This window comes from Salarias fasciatus, chromosome 17 (genome assembly GCF_902148845.1).
Source record: "Salarias fasciatus chromosome 17, fSalaFa1.1, whole genome shotgun sequence".
Lineage (NCBI taxonomy): Eukaryota > Metazoa > Chordata > Actinopteri > Blenniiformes > Blenniidae > Salarias > Salarias fasciatus.
In genome coordinates, this window is record NC_043761.1 from 14,361,176 (window position 1) to 14,381,225 (window position 20,050).

Sequence of the window (20,050 nt, forward strand, 5' to 3'; positions counted from 1 at the left end):
ACCTTACTGACAGTTTGTTTGTGTTAATTTTGGTGACTGTGGTGTACGAAGCTCTTCCTGTTCCTTCCTGCAGATTTAAACTCTGATTTGTGTTTTCCCTTCAGGTGTCAGCAGTGTATCAAAGCCGGCTGTGAATGGAGCAACGACGGCTGTTCCTGGGCTAATAAACGACTGTTAAATGTAATAACATCTTTCTCACTGTAATACAGGATCATCTACACTTCTTTTACGTTGTACTTGTTAATTTAGCAGTAAATCCAAATTATACATGAGCCCACAGCATTTGATGTGTCAGAAAGATGCTCCATCACTGTAAAGTGTTTCTTCCTCCTCCTGCAGGACAGTGTGTGTCAAACGCTGCAGTCTGAGCTGAACTTTCCTGTGAGTCTCTTCCTCTGACTCTCTCCTCCTCCACATTCTGACTGTATTGTTGCTGATTGTGTTTTGATGTGTTTTCCTCGTCAGAAGCCTGAGATCTCCTCCATCAGCCCCAGCATTGTGTCTTTCTATGGAAGAAACCACGCAGTGTTGTCAGGTGGTAACCTCAGCGGTGTGACTGGAGTGAGGATGCAGGCAGACCTGGACTGTACGCCACAGGAGTGAGTCGCTTCACACACATCTGGGAAGTCCAAGATGAGAAACGGCAGCCGTGAAACACACTGACCCATCACATTTTAACAGGAGTGACATGATCCAACCTTTTCTCTCAGCTCTCAGGAGAACATGGTGCAGTTTTCCAAGAATGATGGAGCATTGAGGAGCGTTTCTCTGCTCAGTTTTCATTTGTTTCTGGATCTTGTTGAGTCTTGTTGTGTGTTCTCTGCTCAGGTCTCCTGTCTGGAACAACAGCGGCTCCAGTTTGACCTTCCACATTCCCAGAGCAAACCGTAAAGGGACAGTGAAAGCCTGCGTTCTCCTCCCAGATGGCAGTTGCCACGGTGACGCGAGCATCATCTACCAGTCGTCCCCTTCCTGTCGAGACATTTCACCGAGGAACTCCTGGATCAGGTGTGCTTGGATTTACTGATACTGTGATGCTCAAAACAAAACACAATAATCAGTCGACTGCCTGAAAATGAAGAGTGACTCAGCAGCTACACGGCTGCAGAAAAACATTTTGACAAAACAAAGCAAGAATTTCAAAAGCAACAACAAATGCATCTTTTCCTGAAATGAAAGTATATTCCAGTGCTTAAAGTATTGCTATTATTCAGTGTCTTTCTGTGTATTTATATTGGTTTTCTATTTGAGTTCTCATTCAGTCCATCTTCAACCTCTTCTCCGGGACCGGGTCGCAAGGGGACCAGTCTAAGCAGGGATGCCCAGACTTCCCTGTTCCCAGAGCTTCTTCCAGCTCCTTTGAGAAGAGGGCCAAACAAGGCCAAACAAAAGACATAGTCTCTCCAGCGTGTCCTCAGTCTTCCCTGGGGCCTCCTACTGGTGGGACATTCCCAGGACACATCCCCAGGGAGGCGTCCAAGAAGCATCCTAAACCGATGCCCGAGTCTCATCAGATGGCTTCTCTTGATGTGGAGGAGTAGCGGCTTTACTCCGAGCTCCTCTCTGGTGACTGAGCTCCTCACCCTATCTCTAAGGGAGCGCCCAGCCACCCTACGGAGGAAGCTCATTTCAGCTGCTTGAATCTGGGGTCTTGTTCTTTAGGTCATAACCTGAAGCTCAAGACCACAGGTGAAGGTAGTAGCAAATCGAGAGCTTTGCCTTTCGGCTCAGCTCTTTCTTCACCATGATGGACCGATATCACCATCATTGCAGCCGCTTCACCAATCCGGCTGTCAATCTCACGCTCCATCTGTCCCCACTCAAAAACAAAACCCAAGATACCTAAACTCCTCCACTTGGGCCAGAGTCTCTCCACTGACCTGGAGAGGGCAGGGCGCCAGCTTCTGGTCGAGAACTGTGGCCTCGGATTTGGAGGTGCTAATTCTCATCCCTGTTGCTTCACACTCAGCTGCGAACCGCCCCAGTGCATGCTGCAGGTCCAGGTTTGATGAATCCAACAGGACAACATCATCTGCAAAAAGCAGAGATGAAATCCAGTTTATACCAAACCTGACCCCCTCCGGCCCCTGGCTGCACCTAGAAATTCTGTCCATAAAGATTATGAACAGAACCAGTGACAAAGGGCAGCCCTGCCGGAGTCCAACATGCACTGGCAACAGGTCCGACTTACTGAGGGCAATAAGGACCAGGCTCCTGCTTCAGTCCTACAGAGACCGGATGGCCCTTCAACAAGGACTCCATACTCCCGAAGCACCCCCGACAAGGCATCCCAACGAATGCAGTCGAACACCTTTTCCAAATCCACCAAACACATGTGGACTGATTGGGTGAAGTCCCACAAGCCCTTGAGCAGCCGAGAGATGGTATAGAGTTGGTCCAGTGTTCCATGACCAGGACGAAAACCACAGTTCCTCTGGGATCCGAGGTTCAACTATCGGTTGAATCCTCCTCTCCAGTACCCTGAAAAAGACTTTCCTGGGATGACTGAGGAATAGGATCTCCCTGTAGTTGGAGCACACCTTCCGGTCCTCCTTTTTAAAAAGGGGAACCACCACCCCAGTCTGCCACTCCAGAAGCACTGTCCCCGACCGCCACGCGATGTTGCAGAGACGTGTCAACCAAGACGGTCCCTGCACATCCAGAGACTTAAAGGAATACTCCACCCAAAAAACGATTTGGCCTCATTTTCTACTCACCCTCATGCTGAGAAACACTCTGGAGTACTTTTTTGACGTTTCAAATGCAGTTGGAGATGTTTGGGGACTTACGTAGTCAACAAACAGGGACCGACAGAGCCCGACAGAAAACACGGTCCATAAAATCCACAAAACATGCCCATTTTCCTTCATACTGCTCGTCCACTGTAATCCAAGTGTCCTGAGCGCATAACGTCCATAATTAATTCTTAACGAGGTCATTTAGTACATTTTAAGAGCCCAAACAGCGCGCTCTCGTAGAGCTCAGGTGCATGTCTGCGTGCGCACCCTGAACTACGGAAGCCGCGGCAGACCGTTTTTTCTGTCGGGCTCTGTCGGTCCCTGTTTGTTGACAACGAAAATCCCCAAACATCTCCAACTGCATTTGAAACGTCAAAAAAGTGCTCCAGAGTGTTTCTCAGCATGAGGGTGAGTAGAAAATGAGGCCAAATCGTTTTTTGGGTGGAGTATTCCTTTAAGGTACTCAGGGCGAATCTCGTCCACCCCTGGTGCCTTGCCACCCCAGAAACTTACCAACCACCTCGGTGACTTCGGCTTGGATGATGGACAAGTCCACCTCTGAGACTTTAGCCACTGCTTCCCCCACGGAAGATGTGGCAACGGGATTGAGGAGGTCCTCAAAGTACTCTTTCCACTGTCCGATAATATCATGTATTGAGGTCAGCAGTTGGTGGAGACCGGCGTTCCCCTGCTGAGGCACCGGATGGTTTGCAGAATTTCCCCGAGGCCGGCTGGTAGTCCTCCTCCATGGCTCTCCGAACTCCTTCCAGACCCGAGTTTTTACCTCCAGAACCCCTTGTTCTGGAGTTTTCTTAGCTTACTGCTACCTGTCAGCTGCTTGGGTAATCCCATGAGCCAGCTGGAATGGATAGGACTCCTGGTTCAGCTTGACGACAGCCCTGACTTCTGGTGTCCACCACTGGGTTCAAGGATTGCCATCACAGCAAGCACCAAGACACTAAGACCACAGCCAAGTTGAATACTAAAATATTCTCTTGCCTCGAGTTTACTAGCTATTACAGGGATTTTATTATCTGTTTTTAATGTATCATGCTGAGCTAGAAGTTTCATGTTGATGACTTTCCTTGAACCTGCAGTGGGGGGAGGAAGATCACACTCACTGGATCTCACCTGGAGTTTGTGGAGGGGGTCATTCACAGCCGAGCCCCTCAGGAAGTCCAACCTCCGACTGACAGGAACCATCAGGTGGGTCTGGAGAGCGAAGACCAGGGTTTGGGTTTCTGTTGTGAAGGATGGAGGAAATGTTTCCTCAATCTGAAGACCCACAACATCTTGGAACATCTTCATAATTATGATCACAGAAACAATGAGTCAAATGGCAATAGTATTATCGACATGAGAGGTTTCTTGTTTTTATTTCATGCAGAATCTCACCTTCAAGTCACCTGCAGCTACAAATCCCTCCAGAGTTTCCAGCAGTTCTCTTCTGTTGAAAGTCGCCAATGAAACCTTGATCTGCTCCACAAACCTGATCTACCATCCAGACCCAGAGTTCACCAGCTTCACATCCACACAGAGGGGTGACCACGTCCAGATCACCATACAGGTTGAATTTCTTCTGATTTGTTTGAAATAACACCAACGTGTTCCACATGGGATCAACATGAGTTTCTGTTGTCATTTCAGAGAAAAGCAGACAAACTGGAGATAACACCAGCGGAGTTGTCAGTATGGGGGGAGCAGGAGGAGAAACGATACCCCTGCATCATGGAAGACAAAGACCCCGGTGAAGAGTTCAACTTTTACTCTTGTGAGATTCAGAGCCCACCCAGCGCACAGTTCCAGACGTTAATGGTAACTTTTGTTTTTCAACTACAGTGGCTCAGTTGATAGAGCAGGTCGTCTTATCACTGGAAGGTTGGCGGTTCGATCCCCGCTCCTGCAGGCGTAAAACTGTCGTTGTGTCCTTGGGCAAGACACTTCACCCACATTGCCTCGTATGACAGTTGTGAGAGTGAGTGGTTGGTGGTCGGAGGGGCCGATGGTGCAGATTGGCAGCCTCGCTTCCGTCAGTCTGCCCCAGGGCAGCTGTGGCTACAGCAGTAGCTGACCACCACCCAGTATTGTGTGAATGAATAATGCAATGTAAAGTGTCTTTGAGTGTCCTGAAAAGCGCTACATAAAACCAATGCATTATTGACTACAACTCAACATTTTATTGCATCAAATGTCCATGTACACAGAAATATTCCTGCGTTTGTTTGGACATATTTTCATGATGATTTTATCAATATTCACTCAAACATCCAGCCTTCATATCTCTGGCTCAAGGCTCAGATGAGATTTATTCTTTTTTAGATTAAATACGGTGACAAGACAGTGTTACTTGCTCCTCCAGTGTTAATGCCTCCAGTCATTGTCATCCTGCGCTTCATGCTGATCCCCTGTGTTATTGCTGGTAAGTGGACAAAAACAACAACATATTCCACTTTTAAAACACTAACTTTGTTTTTCAGTATTAAAATACTGACATTTTTCCTCTTAATTTCATGACTAAAATTGTGTTTTTCCTTGATTTGAACTGGAATCTGTTTTTTCTTTTGTTTTTTTAGCGCTGGTGTTTATCTGTCTATGGGATAAGAAAGTCACCACGAAGAGGAACAAACACTGATCACTGGTGCTGTTTTATAAGAAAAAAGTTAAATATCCTCAAAAAAAGGTTTGGATTTGTTGTTTTTATTAGTAATTTCAGATGCTTGTATGTCTGCACTTTAAATGTGGCTGTAGTGGTTAAAGCTTCTAAACACCACAGGCAGCGGCTCCATTTCTGTTCTTTTTTAAAGTTTAATTTACCATTAAAACATTTGTTTTGGTTTGTTGTGAAGCAGATACTGTGACCAGCAAAGACAGAATCCATCAGATGTCAGACTGAATGTACGTCACTGGGATCAGGTTCTCATGTTTATGTATCTCATGTTTACTGGATAATTGCTTATGGGAAACAATTTAACTATATAAAGCATCTTTTTTGTATTTTTATTTACTTTAGATCATTTATCGCTCATATTTACAACAAATCTATTGCAAATTTTTGTCTAAGTGTGGTATCCCTCAGACTTCCCTCCATTTTTATGAATTTGTTTAAAGCAAAATAAAAGCAAATATTTTTTTATTCAAATGTTTCTTGTATTAACCAGTTTGACAGACTGTGTACATGTTCTGTCTGGTCACCATGTGGTTACCCATTTTCAGATTAAAACTTGCTTGCTTTACTTCTTATCTTCTCAGTTGTCTTAATTGCGAGATTTAGAATAAATGTGGGAAACTTTGTTTTATTAATATAGTGAGAAAAAAAGAATTAAAATTGTTAACAAGTCAAGAAGTCAAAATGTTTCAAATTTAGTCAGAGTTCAACAGATGTGAGACGTGTCAGCTTCTCTAAATGTAGAATCTCTGGTTAACCTGTCATGTTTTTACACTGTGGCAGGAAACTGGAGGACCTGAAGAAAACCCAGCAATGCAATGAGAGCACAGCGCTCATATTATAGTTTAATATAGAGGTTTGAGAAGTTACTCATTATATTCATTATCGAAACCCCAAACTTAAAAAAAACACTTCTAATTAAAGTTCTTGTCATTTAATCAAATATCTGCTCCAATCAGATTTTTAAATGTTATTTGTGTCCAGAAAATTATTTAATTTGAGACTCAAACCTGATAGATTTTCAGTCACGATCTGTGTCAGTGGTAACAGTTGAGGTGGTGTCCAAACAGAGTGTGTGTTTTCGGTGCACACAGAAAGTCTATCTGCTCACGGCAAAAACCAAAAACCGAAGTTAAAGAGACTGAAAAGGCTTCGAAGTTCGTCTCAACTTTTTTTTCTTTGAAACTTAGATTCTCTTCAAAACCCTTTGCTGTCTGACTTTCACTTAAAGTAGTTTACTCAGTACTCGCACTTTCAACAAAGTATTTAACAAGTGTCAGTTTAAATGCATGTACTTTTTACAGCTCTGGTCAGGAACTTTCAGTGTTTCCCCAAGAACTGAGAGAGAGAACTTCCCAGAAACTACACTCGATGTCGACTCTGTCCTGCTGAAGTCTGAACGTGACTGTTGAAACTGCTGCTACTGAAAATGCTTCCTGTGAGGTTTGCTGCAGAGACATGGGAGGATATTGTCTGCTGACTGAAAATAAAATGCCACAAATCACCATCAGCAGCTTTTCACTGGACTGCCGCCTGGAGGGTGTCATTGGTTTGCTGAGGATTTCCCTCCTGTTGGGATCGAAAGATTTTGCACTCAGATTATTACAGATTTAGTTTTCGTATCTGGAACATATATTGCAGACCAGGGGAGCCCACACTTTTTCAGCTTGTGAGCTACTTATAACATGACCAAGTCAGAAGGATCTACCAGTGCAATAACAATGCAAAGGATATAGTCTTTTTATTTGATATTATCGTTATTTAAATTCTTATCAATTATTGCTTCGTCTTTCCTCTTTTTTTCCTTTTTTCCCTAAGATAAATAATGTATTGATTTGAACTGAATCTGAATTTCATCCATAATGCTTATTGGTGTACATTACATTACATTACTGTATGAACCCAGTGCATGAATGTAGCAACTGGCTCCAGCAAAGCAAAGTCCTGAAAGCGTCTGTTGGACTCTGACTGACAGTTCTCAATCTGCTTTGTGTAGCGTGCACTGTCAAGCTGCTCACACGTTTTCTCCTGCATCTCCAACTCTGATGCAACATTCTTGAAGTTTGCCAAATCATGGCGCTGTAACTTTGAGGGCAGATTTTCCATCTTTGGTTTGAAAGCATGAACTGAGCTGATCATATTGATCACAGCTCTGTCTTTTCCTTGCAACTCTGAATTGAGATCATTCAACATGTTTTTCAGATTGGTTAAAAAGAGCAAGTCGAGCAGCCACTGGTCATCGTTCAGTTGACCAGGACTCTGCATGTTTAGCTCCAAGTAAAAACTCCCTAATCTCCAGACAGAGCTGCTACACACCATCTCACATCGGTGTGTAGCAACAACTCACAGTGGTCGCAGTCGGCCTTCTCCAGATGTGCACGGAACAGCCGTCTTTGAAGAGATCTAGTGCGAATACAGCAGGCGATCTTCGTTGCCACATCCTTAATCTCTTTCATGTTGAGCATTTTAAGCGCATAACGCTTGTTGATGTATTATGTAGTGGTGATTGAGGAAGTCTGGGAAATCACCGGGGGTTCGGTCCGTGGTGATGGACACGAGTTTGCGTATCGGGAGCTGGGTTTTCTCAATAAAGTTTTTGAAAGACTAGAAAATGTCCTCTCCTCACGTGTGCTCTTTCCTAGACAATACTGTCAACAGCTCCTCTTTTGCATTCATGCCAGTTAACTGGGCTAGCTAGGCAACACACTCGCAGGAGAAGTTCTGGCGTTTGGTGACACACCGGAAGTCAAAAAGTGATCAGACGTCGGATTGGCTGACCCGTATGTCAGTCACAAGACAGACGTCATAGTGCGGATTGATGATGGCCGATCATTCGTCCTCGACTATTCAATGCCATGCCATCGACCCACACTCCCTTTGCAATCGACCAGTCAATCGCGATCGACGTATTGGGCACCCCTGTTGCAGACTATATTCACACATTGCTGAATCCTCACACAGTCAGAAATAAAATAGATAAATTCCACTTCATTTTCAGTTTCACGTGTTCACTCCCTCACATTTTCAATACTTTTAGATTTATGCACAATGCGCTTTTAGACACAACTTCCAAACGTGTGTGTCAGAGACCACAGTCTCATGTCGGCCTGAAGTGTGTGAGGGTTTCATAGACGAAGCTGTCACCTTGTCAAGAAGAGGCACGAAATACTTTAAAAATAGTTTGTATTGGTTTGAAACAGAATTCACTAAGCGTTGGATGGTCCACCCACTAATAGGGAACGAGAGCACTGTAAGAAATTTCACTGTAAAATTCCAGTAAATTATTGGTTAATAATTGCATTGCTTTCACAGCAATTAGCTGTACATATTTTCACAACACTTTACCGTAGTTAATTCACAGCACTTTACTGTAATTATTCCACAGTAATTTACAATAAAACAACAACACTTTACCGTAAATTCGTGGTTGCCATGCCCAAGGAATTACCGTGATATAGCAGTGATTAGCTGTGGACTTACTGTACCTTGTGATAAGTGCAAAGTGCAACATCACATATAACAGGTAATTTTCCTGTGCAAATATGCTTGAAACATATTCAGAACAAGCATACAAGCTCCTTTATAAAATGTATAAAATTTGCAACAGCTGCATGGTCCCATCACCACTCCTTCCTCAATCGACAACCTCCACGCCCTTGGCTTCATCAGGTCACCTGAAATAAGCAGATGTTTGCTGTCATAAAGATGTGGAATGCTGAATGTGTCATTGAGATGGTGAGAAACTTTCAATGCTCAAAGGAAAAATTATCAGAAAAGATCACAATCAGAAGAGATGGAGATAAGACAAGACATGGAGATTATACAAAATTTAGCAAAAACATTTTCAAAACATCAGTCAACCAGTTACAGTAAGTAAACATATGTAATGAATTTATAATCATTTATAAAATATTCACAGTTTTCACATTTTTCCTACAAATATAAAGTTAAAATCAAAGTAACAATACCTTGTACAATCAAGCAGGGGGTGCCTGGCAGCTCCTGTGTCCTGTGTACATCATAAAATAGGATCGTTGTTTCATACATCTGGAGCAGCAAATTTTATACTTACTTATGCAATCACTGCATGCTTATTGGTCTTTTTAACAACTCACATCAGTCCCAAGCATGATGGAGGTTTGGGCTCTTTGAAGCATGCCATCAGGAGTAGAAGGCCTAAAAGACAAACACCCTGCAAGCCGTTCATGGATCAAGAAATACCTGGAAAAAAGAAGAAGAAGAAAAAAAAACCGCTGACATTAAATTAGCCTTTGTGCTGCTCAACTGAGAATTTCACATGCAAGACGAAAGAGAAACGGAAGCTGATGTTAGTGTGGGTGTTTTGCATCGCATCAAACCACTATCTAACTTGCTAACGTTACCGAAGCCACAGCCTCAAATCAAAATGTGGTGCAAACAGTGACACTCAACGTCCCTTTAGCGCACACAGTTACTCAAACCAACTAACCTGTTAATCCTCCGTGTGGCTGTCCCTCGCAGCCTTCGGTCAGGTGGGTGTTACACTCATTTAAAATGTCAATATAGTGAACGCAAAGGTGGAAAACAAGGCTACATTACATCTCCTGTTCTCCAGGTGGGTGGTATCAAGTCCACGCACCAACAGTTTGAACATATTTGAAAAAAGCAGGTCCCACAATTCATTGCGGTTCATGAAATTTGCTGTGTTTTTGCATGGAGAGTCTTAATACAGTATTTTCCACTGAAATAACACAATGAAATGCTGTGAAATCCCAGTAATAATTCAAATATCAAATAACACAATAGTTTACTGTGATGGCACTGTTTTTATAGTAAACTTCTAAGTTAAAGTGTCATACTGTGAACTTTAAAGTTAAATCCTGTAAAGTAATAATACTGCAATTTAGAGTGAAATTTTACAGTTGACTATTGTGAAATCCTGGTAATTTTTTACAGTGTGGGATCAGACTGTTGTGAGACAGGTTAGTTTTACCCAACTGATAATGTGTTGTTGCAATAGTAAAACTACATCCATAATAATCATAATAATCATACAGTTCTGCCTCTGGGTGGATAACTGCTTAATATAATATGCTGTCAACCACCTTGGTCTTATGGTTTTGCATTATTTTTCAGCTTGAGTCTGTCCTTGCTGATTTCCTTATTGAAGCACACAGCATCAGGATGGTCAGATTTTGCACACAGATTATTTGCGGACAGACTTAATTTTGAAGTCAAAATACAAATTGTGCAGTCAATAGTTCTACGCTGTGTAATCGGGACATTTCCTGAACAAACACAGATAAATGTCAGTTGAGTTTCAGCCTCGCAGGACTTGCTCCCTCCCATTTTCAGGACTTCTCCTTTTCTCTCAGGCGCTTTTACACACGGCTTCAGGACGTGTGTGTCGGAGAGCAGAGAGCCATGCAGGTCTGAAGTGTGTGAGGGTCTCTCAGCTGAAGCTGCCTCCCTCCCTGGAAGATGGTCCTGCTGCTCGGTCTGCTTTTAATCCTCTGTGGAGCCCCGAGTCTGTGTCTGGAGGAAGACACATCCTTTCTCTTGGATGGAGACATCCGTCACTTGGCCGTGGACAGTAACACGGTTTACATCGCCACTGAAGAGAAACTGTACCAGCTGAACCACGACCTGACCCCGGTCCACAGTCTGACCCTGAGAGGAGTCCTGCATCCGGACACGGAGGACTTCTACAGAGTTCCTGCTGCCGCTGACTGGAACGCAACTTTCAGGGTCAATGTTTTATTACCGTTTGAGAAGAATCAGTCTGTGATCAGCTGCGGTGTGATCGATGGAGCGTGTGGATACTGTGAGATTCTGGACCTGAACAACATCTCCAACATTCTGCACAAGGAAAACTTCCAGGTGGGACCAGCCAAACGCAGCAGCGCGTCCGTCGCTTTTCTGGTGACCCTGAAGAAAAACCAGCCTCGCAGTGACTCTTATATTCTGACTGCGATACAACAGGACGGGTCTGGAGAGGAGAAATGTCCCTCTGATTCAGGAACTGTTAACCTTCACAACACTGAGGACACTTCCAGCGGGGGGATATTTTCTATAACTGAGTTGACTAGCGTGCCCACCATCGAAAGCAAAGGGAACTTGGAGTTCGTGGACGGATTTCAGATCAACTCGGTCATTTATCTGCTCGCCAATGAGCCATCAGGCAGTGAAAACAGCGAAGTCCATTTTGGCTCGACGACCGTTTAAAGAAAAAAGAGACTCTGGAGTCTCTGAGGTTAGCGACTCTCATCCTCTCTGATGGTGGCAGCAGACTGCTGGCCTCCTCGGTCGTCCCGGGTGGTCCGCAGACTCTGTGGAGCGGCGTGTTCAGTGTGGATGGAGGACAAACCAACACCCAGCTCCTGCTGTTTGACATCAGTCCTGTTTTCCTCATGATGACGTATCATCGTTGGTCCATGTAAAGATCAAGCGTGAGTCACTAGTTTACTTTTAATGGGTTTTACATGTTCAAACAAATTCAATTTGTTGTAAAGTCATAATAACAACATGACAGTCAATGCTGATCAGAACATATGATAGAATTTTAATATTTTTTAAAAGATCAGTCATGTGTTTTTATATGGAGGTTTATGTGATCATCTGACTCAGACTGGGTTGGATGATCAGTGTGTTTCTGTTAGAAATTCTTCAGTAAATTTACAGTGAATTGGCAGCTAAAGTTACCATAGTGATGCTTTTATTCGACAGCCAGAATTCTTCAATGACAATTTATTAATGTGAAAAATATCACAGCACTGTGTAGCTGAGAATCCCTACATTTTCATACTGTCAGCTTGATTGGTGCTATTTGTTTTCTATGTATTATTTATATATTTAATATATTGTTACTTTACTATAAAAAAAAATTTTAAAATTTAATTTTGTAAAAATGCCACACCTCAAACTGATACATCTCAATAACGTTTTTAAAAAGGCAGTGGCACAACATGACTTGCCAGTATTAGGTTTTTATTACCAAATAATTATCAAACACTCTAAATAACTGAAAAATATAAATCCATGGCATTGTAATTTTCACTGCATTCTTCATGCTGAGCAGGATCTAAGTTTACATGGTCTGCTCCAGATGTTGTGGAATTTTGTGACACAGAACCAAAGATGAGGAGTGAAGGTGTCGACGCTGCACCAGGATGTCTGTCCTGGGTTTAGCTTCCAATAGTATTATGTAAAAACAAAATATGTTGAAATAACTTTGAATTTGATGACCTGCTGCATTGAACATATTCAATGCTGAACAAACCTCAAATAATCCAAGTCTTGTAAAATGCAATCCATCAGAAAAATTAATGATGTTCAACAGGTTGTCAACAATATAAAAGTTGCACGTCACATTTTAGGTCCCTGCCTTCAGAATCAGTCATAACAGACACAAAGTCATAAAACCCGCTTCAACTGAACTATATCTGACTGAAGAGAACTTTGAGAATTGTGACTTTAAATTGTCAGCATGAATGTGTGGCTGCAGTGTGGGTTGTTCCTGTGTGGAAGTGAGGTTCTGTGTGGAGATGTGTTGTGGGTTTATATGAAACCTCATTCTCAGTCAATGACTCCTTTATAAGTGTGGTGTGTCACACACTCTAGACTGCAGCAGTCACACACACTTTATCCTGCAGCTCCAATCAGCCTGACTGACTTCAGGTGTGACTGATCTCAAAAGCAGTGATCACAAAGAAAAAAAGCCAAACAGATCTGAAAACATATTACATCAAAAGGGAAAATATCTACACCTGAATATATTTTTAAATGAAACCGTAAACAGTCCTGAGCAATAGTGAAACTCTCACCCTGGCTGTGAGGCTTAAAGAAAGCAACACGGTGCTCAAACCACGGTTTATAAGAAAGAATTGAACAAAGTTGTGTCCACTCTGCAGCCAAAGCTAACTATGCTAGTAGCTAACAGTGACTGAAAACATCAGCATTCAGGAGGTCGTGGTGAACGCAAAGCCGAGACTTTAGCTTCATGTTTGGCTTTAAAAATATATATAATAAACCTGTCAACACAAAGTGTCATAACAGGGCTTCACTGATGATAAAAAGATGATGGAGGAGAGCAGTGTGTGCAGTCCAGGTGCTTCATGCTAGCAGCTCAAAGCTCAGCAGAAAATCATCCTCCTCACTTCTTCCTCTGATCCATCATATTTTACACCCATTTCTTCATTGCTGAGTGTTGAACCTGCTTTTTCTCAGAAAACTAATGAACACACAGTCAATTCAAGCTCAATCAAAAACAAAACAAAAAGGTCACCTACTGTAAAAAGTTATGGCTAACTGCTTTAAACAGTTTTCTTTAAAATCACGCAAATTTACATCAGGTTTTCCCAAAAATACCCTATTTTTACAGAAAGATTATCAAAGGATGCTTGGAAGACAGCTTCAGCCGAAAGTTCTCCTCAGACAGAGCAACATGACCTCTGTTCTGGCAGTGAGGCAGAACAGCTGGATGGTTTTCTTCATCGGGACTGGAGACGGGCAGCTCATCAAGGTGAGTCCATCAAACTGTACAGCTTGTCAGCATCAAACAGCTTGTGAGACCTCAGAGCCAAAAAATCTCAAACTATTGAATCAGTAATTCAATTTCATCTACAAGAGAAAAGATGCATGAAAAAGAGATAAAATAGTAAAAATAACGAAAATATTATTCGTTATTGAGTTCATAAATCTCTGTCACTCTTCCCTCTGAATGTTGTTCATGGCGTTTTGATAAATTTCATCCTTTCTGTTTGTATTAGTCACCATTAATCTCTGTAAATATTAGTATTTAAAATGACTTATTAATGATTAAATTTTTATTCTGTCTTGTTTTCGATTCAACTTATTTATTCTGTGTGGGTCAACAGTTAAAGTATTTTTCCTCTGGGATTAATAAAGTATTTCTGTTCTATTAAAAAATGTCAAAACTGTCTGAAAGATGCTGATCAGAAGGAAGAGACCATTAAAATCAGGCACAAAAAAAAAGCTGAAAATGTATTGAAGTGTTTTCCATCCTAAATTTAAATTGAAACTTCATGAAGGCAGCATAAGACACAGTTATTGTGTAGAATAATTACATTATATGTGGAACTTCAGAAGCTGTGCTCTCCTCATTTTAAAGGATAAACATGTTTTGTGACTCCAGATAAATTTGATTCGGTGGAAAATCAGAAAAAAAGCTGTTTCGGTCATAAAGATTGTGAAACCCCCGATGCTAATAAAACTCAGCAGGATAAGATCTTAACACACGCATATTAAATGGAAAACCATCGAAACATCCCTCGCTCTGACTTGTCACAAACCACATCCTGTGAACGATGAACGATTCACAGCTTTTTAAAGACTTCTGAGAAAAACAGGATCCAGTTTGAAGTTGAAGTTTCTTCCTCAGAACATTTATTGAATCACACTCTTGTCCTCAGCTTGCTGTGGACAGGAACTATCACACCGCCTGTCCCAGAGTGCTCTACAGGTCGAACCACTACCGCCGAGTGTTTCCCAGAATGCACCTGGATCCAGTGGATCATAAACATGTGTATGTGCCATTTCAAAATGAGGTAGATATTGATGGAACTGTCTCACACAGCTAATAATAGTTTTCCTTTGCATTTGGTGTATTTTGACGTCTTCTTCAATGTTCTTGTTTGTAGGTGAAGCGTGTGGCTGTAGCAAAGTGCAGCACACACACAAATGTCCAGGAGTGGTGGACTGCTCAGGATCCATACTGTGTGTGGTGTGTCTCCAAAGGAAGGTGAGAGAAGAAGCTTCTGGAACAGTTCAAGCAGTCATGAACTTGGTGAGAACATGTGTTTCTTTCCAAAGCTGCACCTTTGAAGATGACTGTGAGGACTCCCACTGGCTGTCCATTCCTGATGTCTTCCAGCAGAAACTGATTTCCCACAAAGTTGTTGAAGACGGGACTGGACAGGTTCAGACCAGATCACACTCTGAGGACTGAAACCAGCTGGAGCTCCTTGATTCACCACTCATCGTCTGTTCTTTCTCTCTCAGCTCACTCTGAACATCCAGACTCATGTGAGTGTGAGCAAAGAGACGCGGTTCGCCTGTCAGTTCTCCACAACTTCTGGGGAGCTTTGTAGCCGGGATGGCCTTCCTCCACAGTTCCCACAATGCACCTGCACCCTTTCTAAACAGAACGTTCCTCCTGAAGGTGATTTGATAGAAATGATGAAGGAAATGCAAAACAGATCCAATATTCACCACCAGTTGACTGATCTCTTGTCTCATTACATTCTGTTACACATTAAAACATATTGTCAGTTTTCAAAATGATGAAATGCAGATCATGTTTCTGTTTGACAGGCCTGCTGGTCACTGTAAAGATGGCGCTTGGCTCAACAAGTCTGACCGAACAACTGCAGTTAATGAACTGTTCTGATATGAGTGGACCACCAACCCGAGTCTTGTAAGTCATTCACTCACACAGCAGTGGAGACAGCTGCAGGGGAACATGTTTCCACCAGTAGGAGAGTTTTGAAGATTAAAAAGAGAGTTAGTCAATTTACAGATGCATAATATTGAAAGACTAATTTGATTAAGCCATTATCTTTGTTTCTTTAGAAATACTCTGTTGTTGCTGCAGTAATTACCTTTTCTCTGTGTCCACAGAGTAGAAAACTAAAGCAGGGGTGTCAAAAATAAGTCCTGCAGGAGGCTCTAATCCAGCACACCAAGCCACCAAAGATATTGTAAAAATTTCAAAAGAACCAGACATATTTCAGCGAACATACAGCTTTTTTTTTTTTTTTTAAACATCCTCTTAAAAAAAGATCCTCCAAATAAAAGGTTTGGATTTGTTGTTTTTATAATTAATTTCAGATGCTTGTGTGGCTTCAGTGGTTAAAGCTTCTAAACACCAGGCAGCGTCTCCATTTCTCTTGTTTTTTAAAGTCTAATTTTCCATGAAAACATTTCTTTTGGTTTGTTGTGAAGCAGATACTGTGACCAGCAAAGACAGAATCCATCAGATGTCAGACTGACTGGATGTCACTGGGATCAGGTTCTCATGTTCATGTATCTCATGTTTACTGTGTGGAGAGGAAGCTTGTGAGTTTAATTGAATCAATTAAGTGCTTTTTTATGGTTTTATTCTCTTTAGATCATTTATAGCTCATATTTACAACAAATCTATTGCAAATGTTGGTCGAACTCTGTGGTATCACTCAGACTTCCCTCATTTTTATGAAATTGTTTAAAATAAAATAAAACCAAATATGTTTTTTACTCAAATGTTTCTTGTATTAAGTAGTTTTACAGACTGTGTACATGTTATGTCTGGTCACCATGTGGTTCCCCATTTTCAGATTAAAACTTGCTTGCTTTACTTCTTATCTTCTCAGTTGTCTTAATTGCGAGATTTAGAATAAATGTGGGAAACTTTGAATAATAATTAAAATATCAAATAACACAATAGTTTACTGTGATGGCACTGTTTTTATAGTAAACTTCTAAGTTACAGTGTCATACTGTGAACTTTAAAGTTAAATCCTGTAAAGTAATAATACTGCAATTTAGAGTGAAATTTTACAGTTGACTATTGTGAAATCCTGGTAATTTTTTACAGTGTGGGATCAGACTGTTGTGAGACAGGTTAGTTTTGCCCTACTGATAATGTGTTGTTGCAATAGTAAAACGACATCCATAATAATCATAATAATCATACAGTTCTGCCTCTGGGTGGATAACTGCTTAATATAATATGCTGTCAGCCACCTTGGTCTTATGGTTTTGCATTATCTTTCAGCTTGAGTCTGTCCTTGCTGATTTCCTTATTGAAGCACACAGCATCAGGATGGTCAGATTTTGCACACAGATTATTTGCGGACAGACTTAATTTTGAAGTCAAAATACACATTGTGCAGTCAATAGTTCTACGCTGTGTAATCGTGACATTTCCTGAACAAACACAGATAAATGTCAGTTGAGTTTCAGCCTCGCAGGACTTGCTCCCTCCCATTTTCAGCACTTCTCCTTTTCACTCAGGCGCTTTTACGCACGGCTTCAGGACGTGTGTGTCAGAGAGCAGAGAGCCATGCAGGTCTGAAGTGTGTGAGGGTCTCTCAGCTGAAGCTGCCTCCCTCCCTGGAAGATGGTCCTGCTGCTCGGTCTGCTTTTAACCCTCTGTGGAGCCCCGAGTCTGTGTCTGGAGGAAGACACATCCTTTCTCTTGGATGGAGACATCCGTCACTTGGCCGTGGACAGTAACACGGTTTACATCGCCACTGAAGAGAAACTGTACCAGCGGAACCACGACCTGACCCCGGTCCACAGTCTGACCCTGAGAGGAGTCCTGCATCCGGACACGGAGGACTTCCACAGAGTTCCTGCTGCCGCTGACTGGAACGCAACTTTCAGGGTCAATGTTTTATTACCGTTTGAGAAGAATCAGTCTGTGGTCAGCTGCGGTGTGATCGATGGAGCGTGTGGATACTGTGAGATTCTGGACCTGAACAACATCTCCAACATTCTGCACAAGGAAAACTTCCAGGTGGGACCAGCCAAACGCAGCAGCGCGTCCGTCGCTTTTCTGGTGACCCTGAAGAAAAACCAGCCTCGCAGTGTCTCTTATATTCTGACTGCGATACAACAGGACGGGTCTGGAGAGGAGAAATGTCCCTCTGATTCAGGAGCTGTAAACCTTCACAACACTGAAGACACTTCCACCGGGGGGATATTTTCTATAAATGAGTTGACTGGCGTGCCCACCATCGAAAGCAAAGGGAACGTGGAGTTCGTGGACGGATTCCAGATCAACTCGACCATTTATCTGCTCGCCAATGAGCCATCAGTCGCTGAAAACAGCGAAGTCCATCTGTTTTGGCTCGACGAGCGTTTCAAGAAAAAAGAGACTCTGGAGTCTCTGAGGGGAGTGACTCTCTCTGATGGTGGCAGCAGACTGCTGGCCTCCTCGGTCGTCCCGGGTGGTCCGCAGACTCTGTGGAGCGGCGTGTTCAGTGTGGATGGAGGACAAACCAACACCCAGCTCCTGCTGTTTGACATACATCCCGTTTGTCTTTGGAGCAGATCTGAGCAGTATCATCGTTTCTCCTCATTAAAATGGAACGTGAGTCACTAGTTTACTTTTAATGGGTTTTACATGTTCAAACACATTCAATTTGTTGTAAAGTCATAATAACAACATGACAGTCAATGCTGATCAGAACGTATGATAGAATTTTAATATTTTTTAAAAGATCAGTCATGTGTTTTTATATGGAGGTTTATGTGATCATCTGACTCAGACTGGGTTGGATGATCAGTGTGTTTCTGTTAGAAATTCTTCAGTAAATTTACAGTGAATTGGCAGCTAAAGTTACCATAGTGATGCTTTTATTCGACAGCCAGAATTCTTCAATGACAATTTATTACTGTGAAAAATATCACAGCACTGTGTAGCTGAGAATCCCTACAGTGTCATACTGTTAGCTTGATTGGTGCTATTTGTTTTCTATGTATTATTTATATTTTTATTATATTGTTACTTTACTATAAAAAAAAAATTAAAATTTAATTTTGTAAAAATGTCACACCTCAAACTGATACATCTCAATAACGTTTTTAAAAAGGCAGTGGCACAACATGACTTGCCAGTATTAGGTTTTTATTACCAAATAATTATCAAACACTCTAAATAACTGAAAAATATAAATCCATGGCATTGTAATTTTCAATGCATTCTTCATGCTGAGCAGGATCTAAGTTTACATGGTCTGCTCCAGATGTTGTGGAATTTTGTGACACAGAACCAAAGATGAGGAGTGAAGGTGTCGACGCTGCACCAGGACGTCTGTCCTGGGTTTAGCTTCCAATAGTATTATGTAAAAACAAAATATGTGGAAATAACTTTGAATTTGATGACCTGCTGCACTGAACACATTCAATGCTGAACAAACCTCAAATAATCCAAGTCTTGTAAAATGCAATCCATCAGAAAAATTAATGATGTTCAACAGGTTGTCAACAATATAAAAGTTGCACGTCACATTTTAGGTCCCTGCCTTCAGAATCAGTCATAACAGACACAAAGTCATAAAACCCGCTTCAACTGAACTATATCTGACTGAAGAGAACTTTGAGAATTGTGACTTTAAATTGTCAGCATGAATGTGTGGCTGCAGTGTGGGTTGTTCCTGTGTGGAAGTGAGGTTCTGTGTGGAGATGTGTTGTGGGTTTATATGAAACCTCATTCTAAGTCAATGACTCCTTTATAAGGGTGGTGTGTCACACACTCCAGACTGCAGCAGTCACACACACTTTATCCTGCAGCTCCAATCAGCCTGACTGACTTCAGGTGTGACTGAACTCAAAAGCAGTGATCACAAAGAAAAAAAGAAAAACAAATCTGAAAACATATTACACCAAAAGGGAAAATATCTGCACCTTAATATATTTTTAAATGAAACCGTAAACAGTCCTGAGCAATAGTGAAACTCTCACCCTGGTTGTGAGGCTTAAAGAAAGCAACACGGTGCTCAAACCACAGTTTATAAGAAAGAATTGAACAAAGTTGTGTCCACTCTGCAGCCAAAGCTAACTATGCTAGTAGCTAACAGTGACTGAAAACATCAGCATTCAGGAGGTCGTGGTGAACGCAAAGCCGAGACTTTAGCTTTATGTTTGGCTTTAAAAATATATATAA

The 20,050-nt window shown here is 41.9% G+C and overlaps 1 protein-coding gene across 1 annotated transcript; it reads left to right on the forward strand.

Moving 5' to 3' along the window:
• Positions 1-973: 973 nt before the first annotated feature.
• LOC115404655 (uncharacterized) lies at positions 974-16,025 on the forward strand (the record flags this gene model as incomplete). The annotated part of the gene is made up of 13 exons (XM_030114059.1): positions 974-1,008; positions 3,836-3,944; positions 4,126-4,305; positions 4,386-4,553; positions 5,058-5,157; positions 9,904-9,914; positions 10,864-11,262; positions 13,763-13,903; positions 14,814-14,948; positions 15,042-15,142; positions 15,214-15,319; positions 15,403-15,562; positions 16,021-16,025. Coding segments are annotated over 13 exons (1,650 nt in total), but the record flags the coding sequence as incomplete, so codon positions are not given.
• Positions 16,026-20,050: the final 4,025 nt, after the last annotated feature.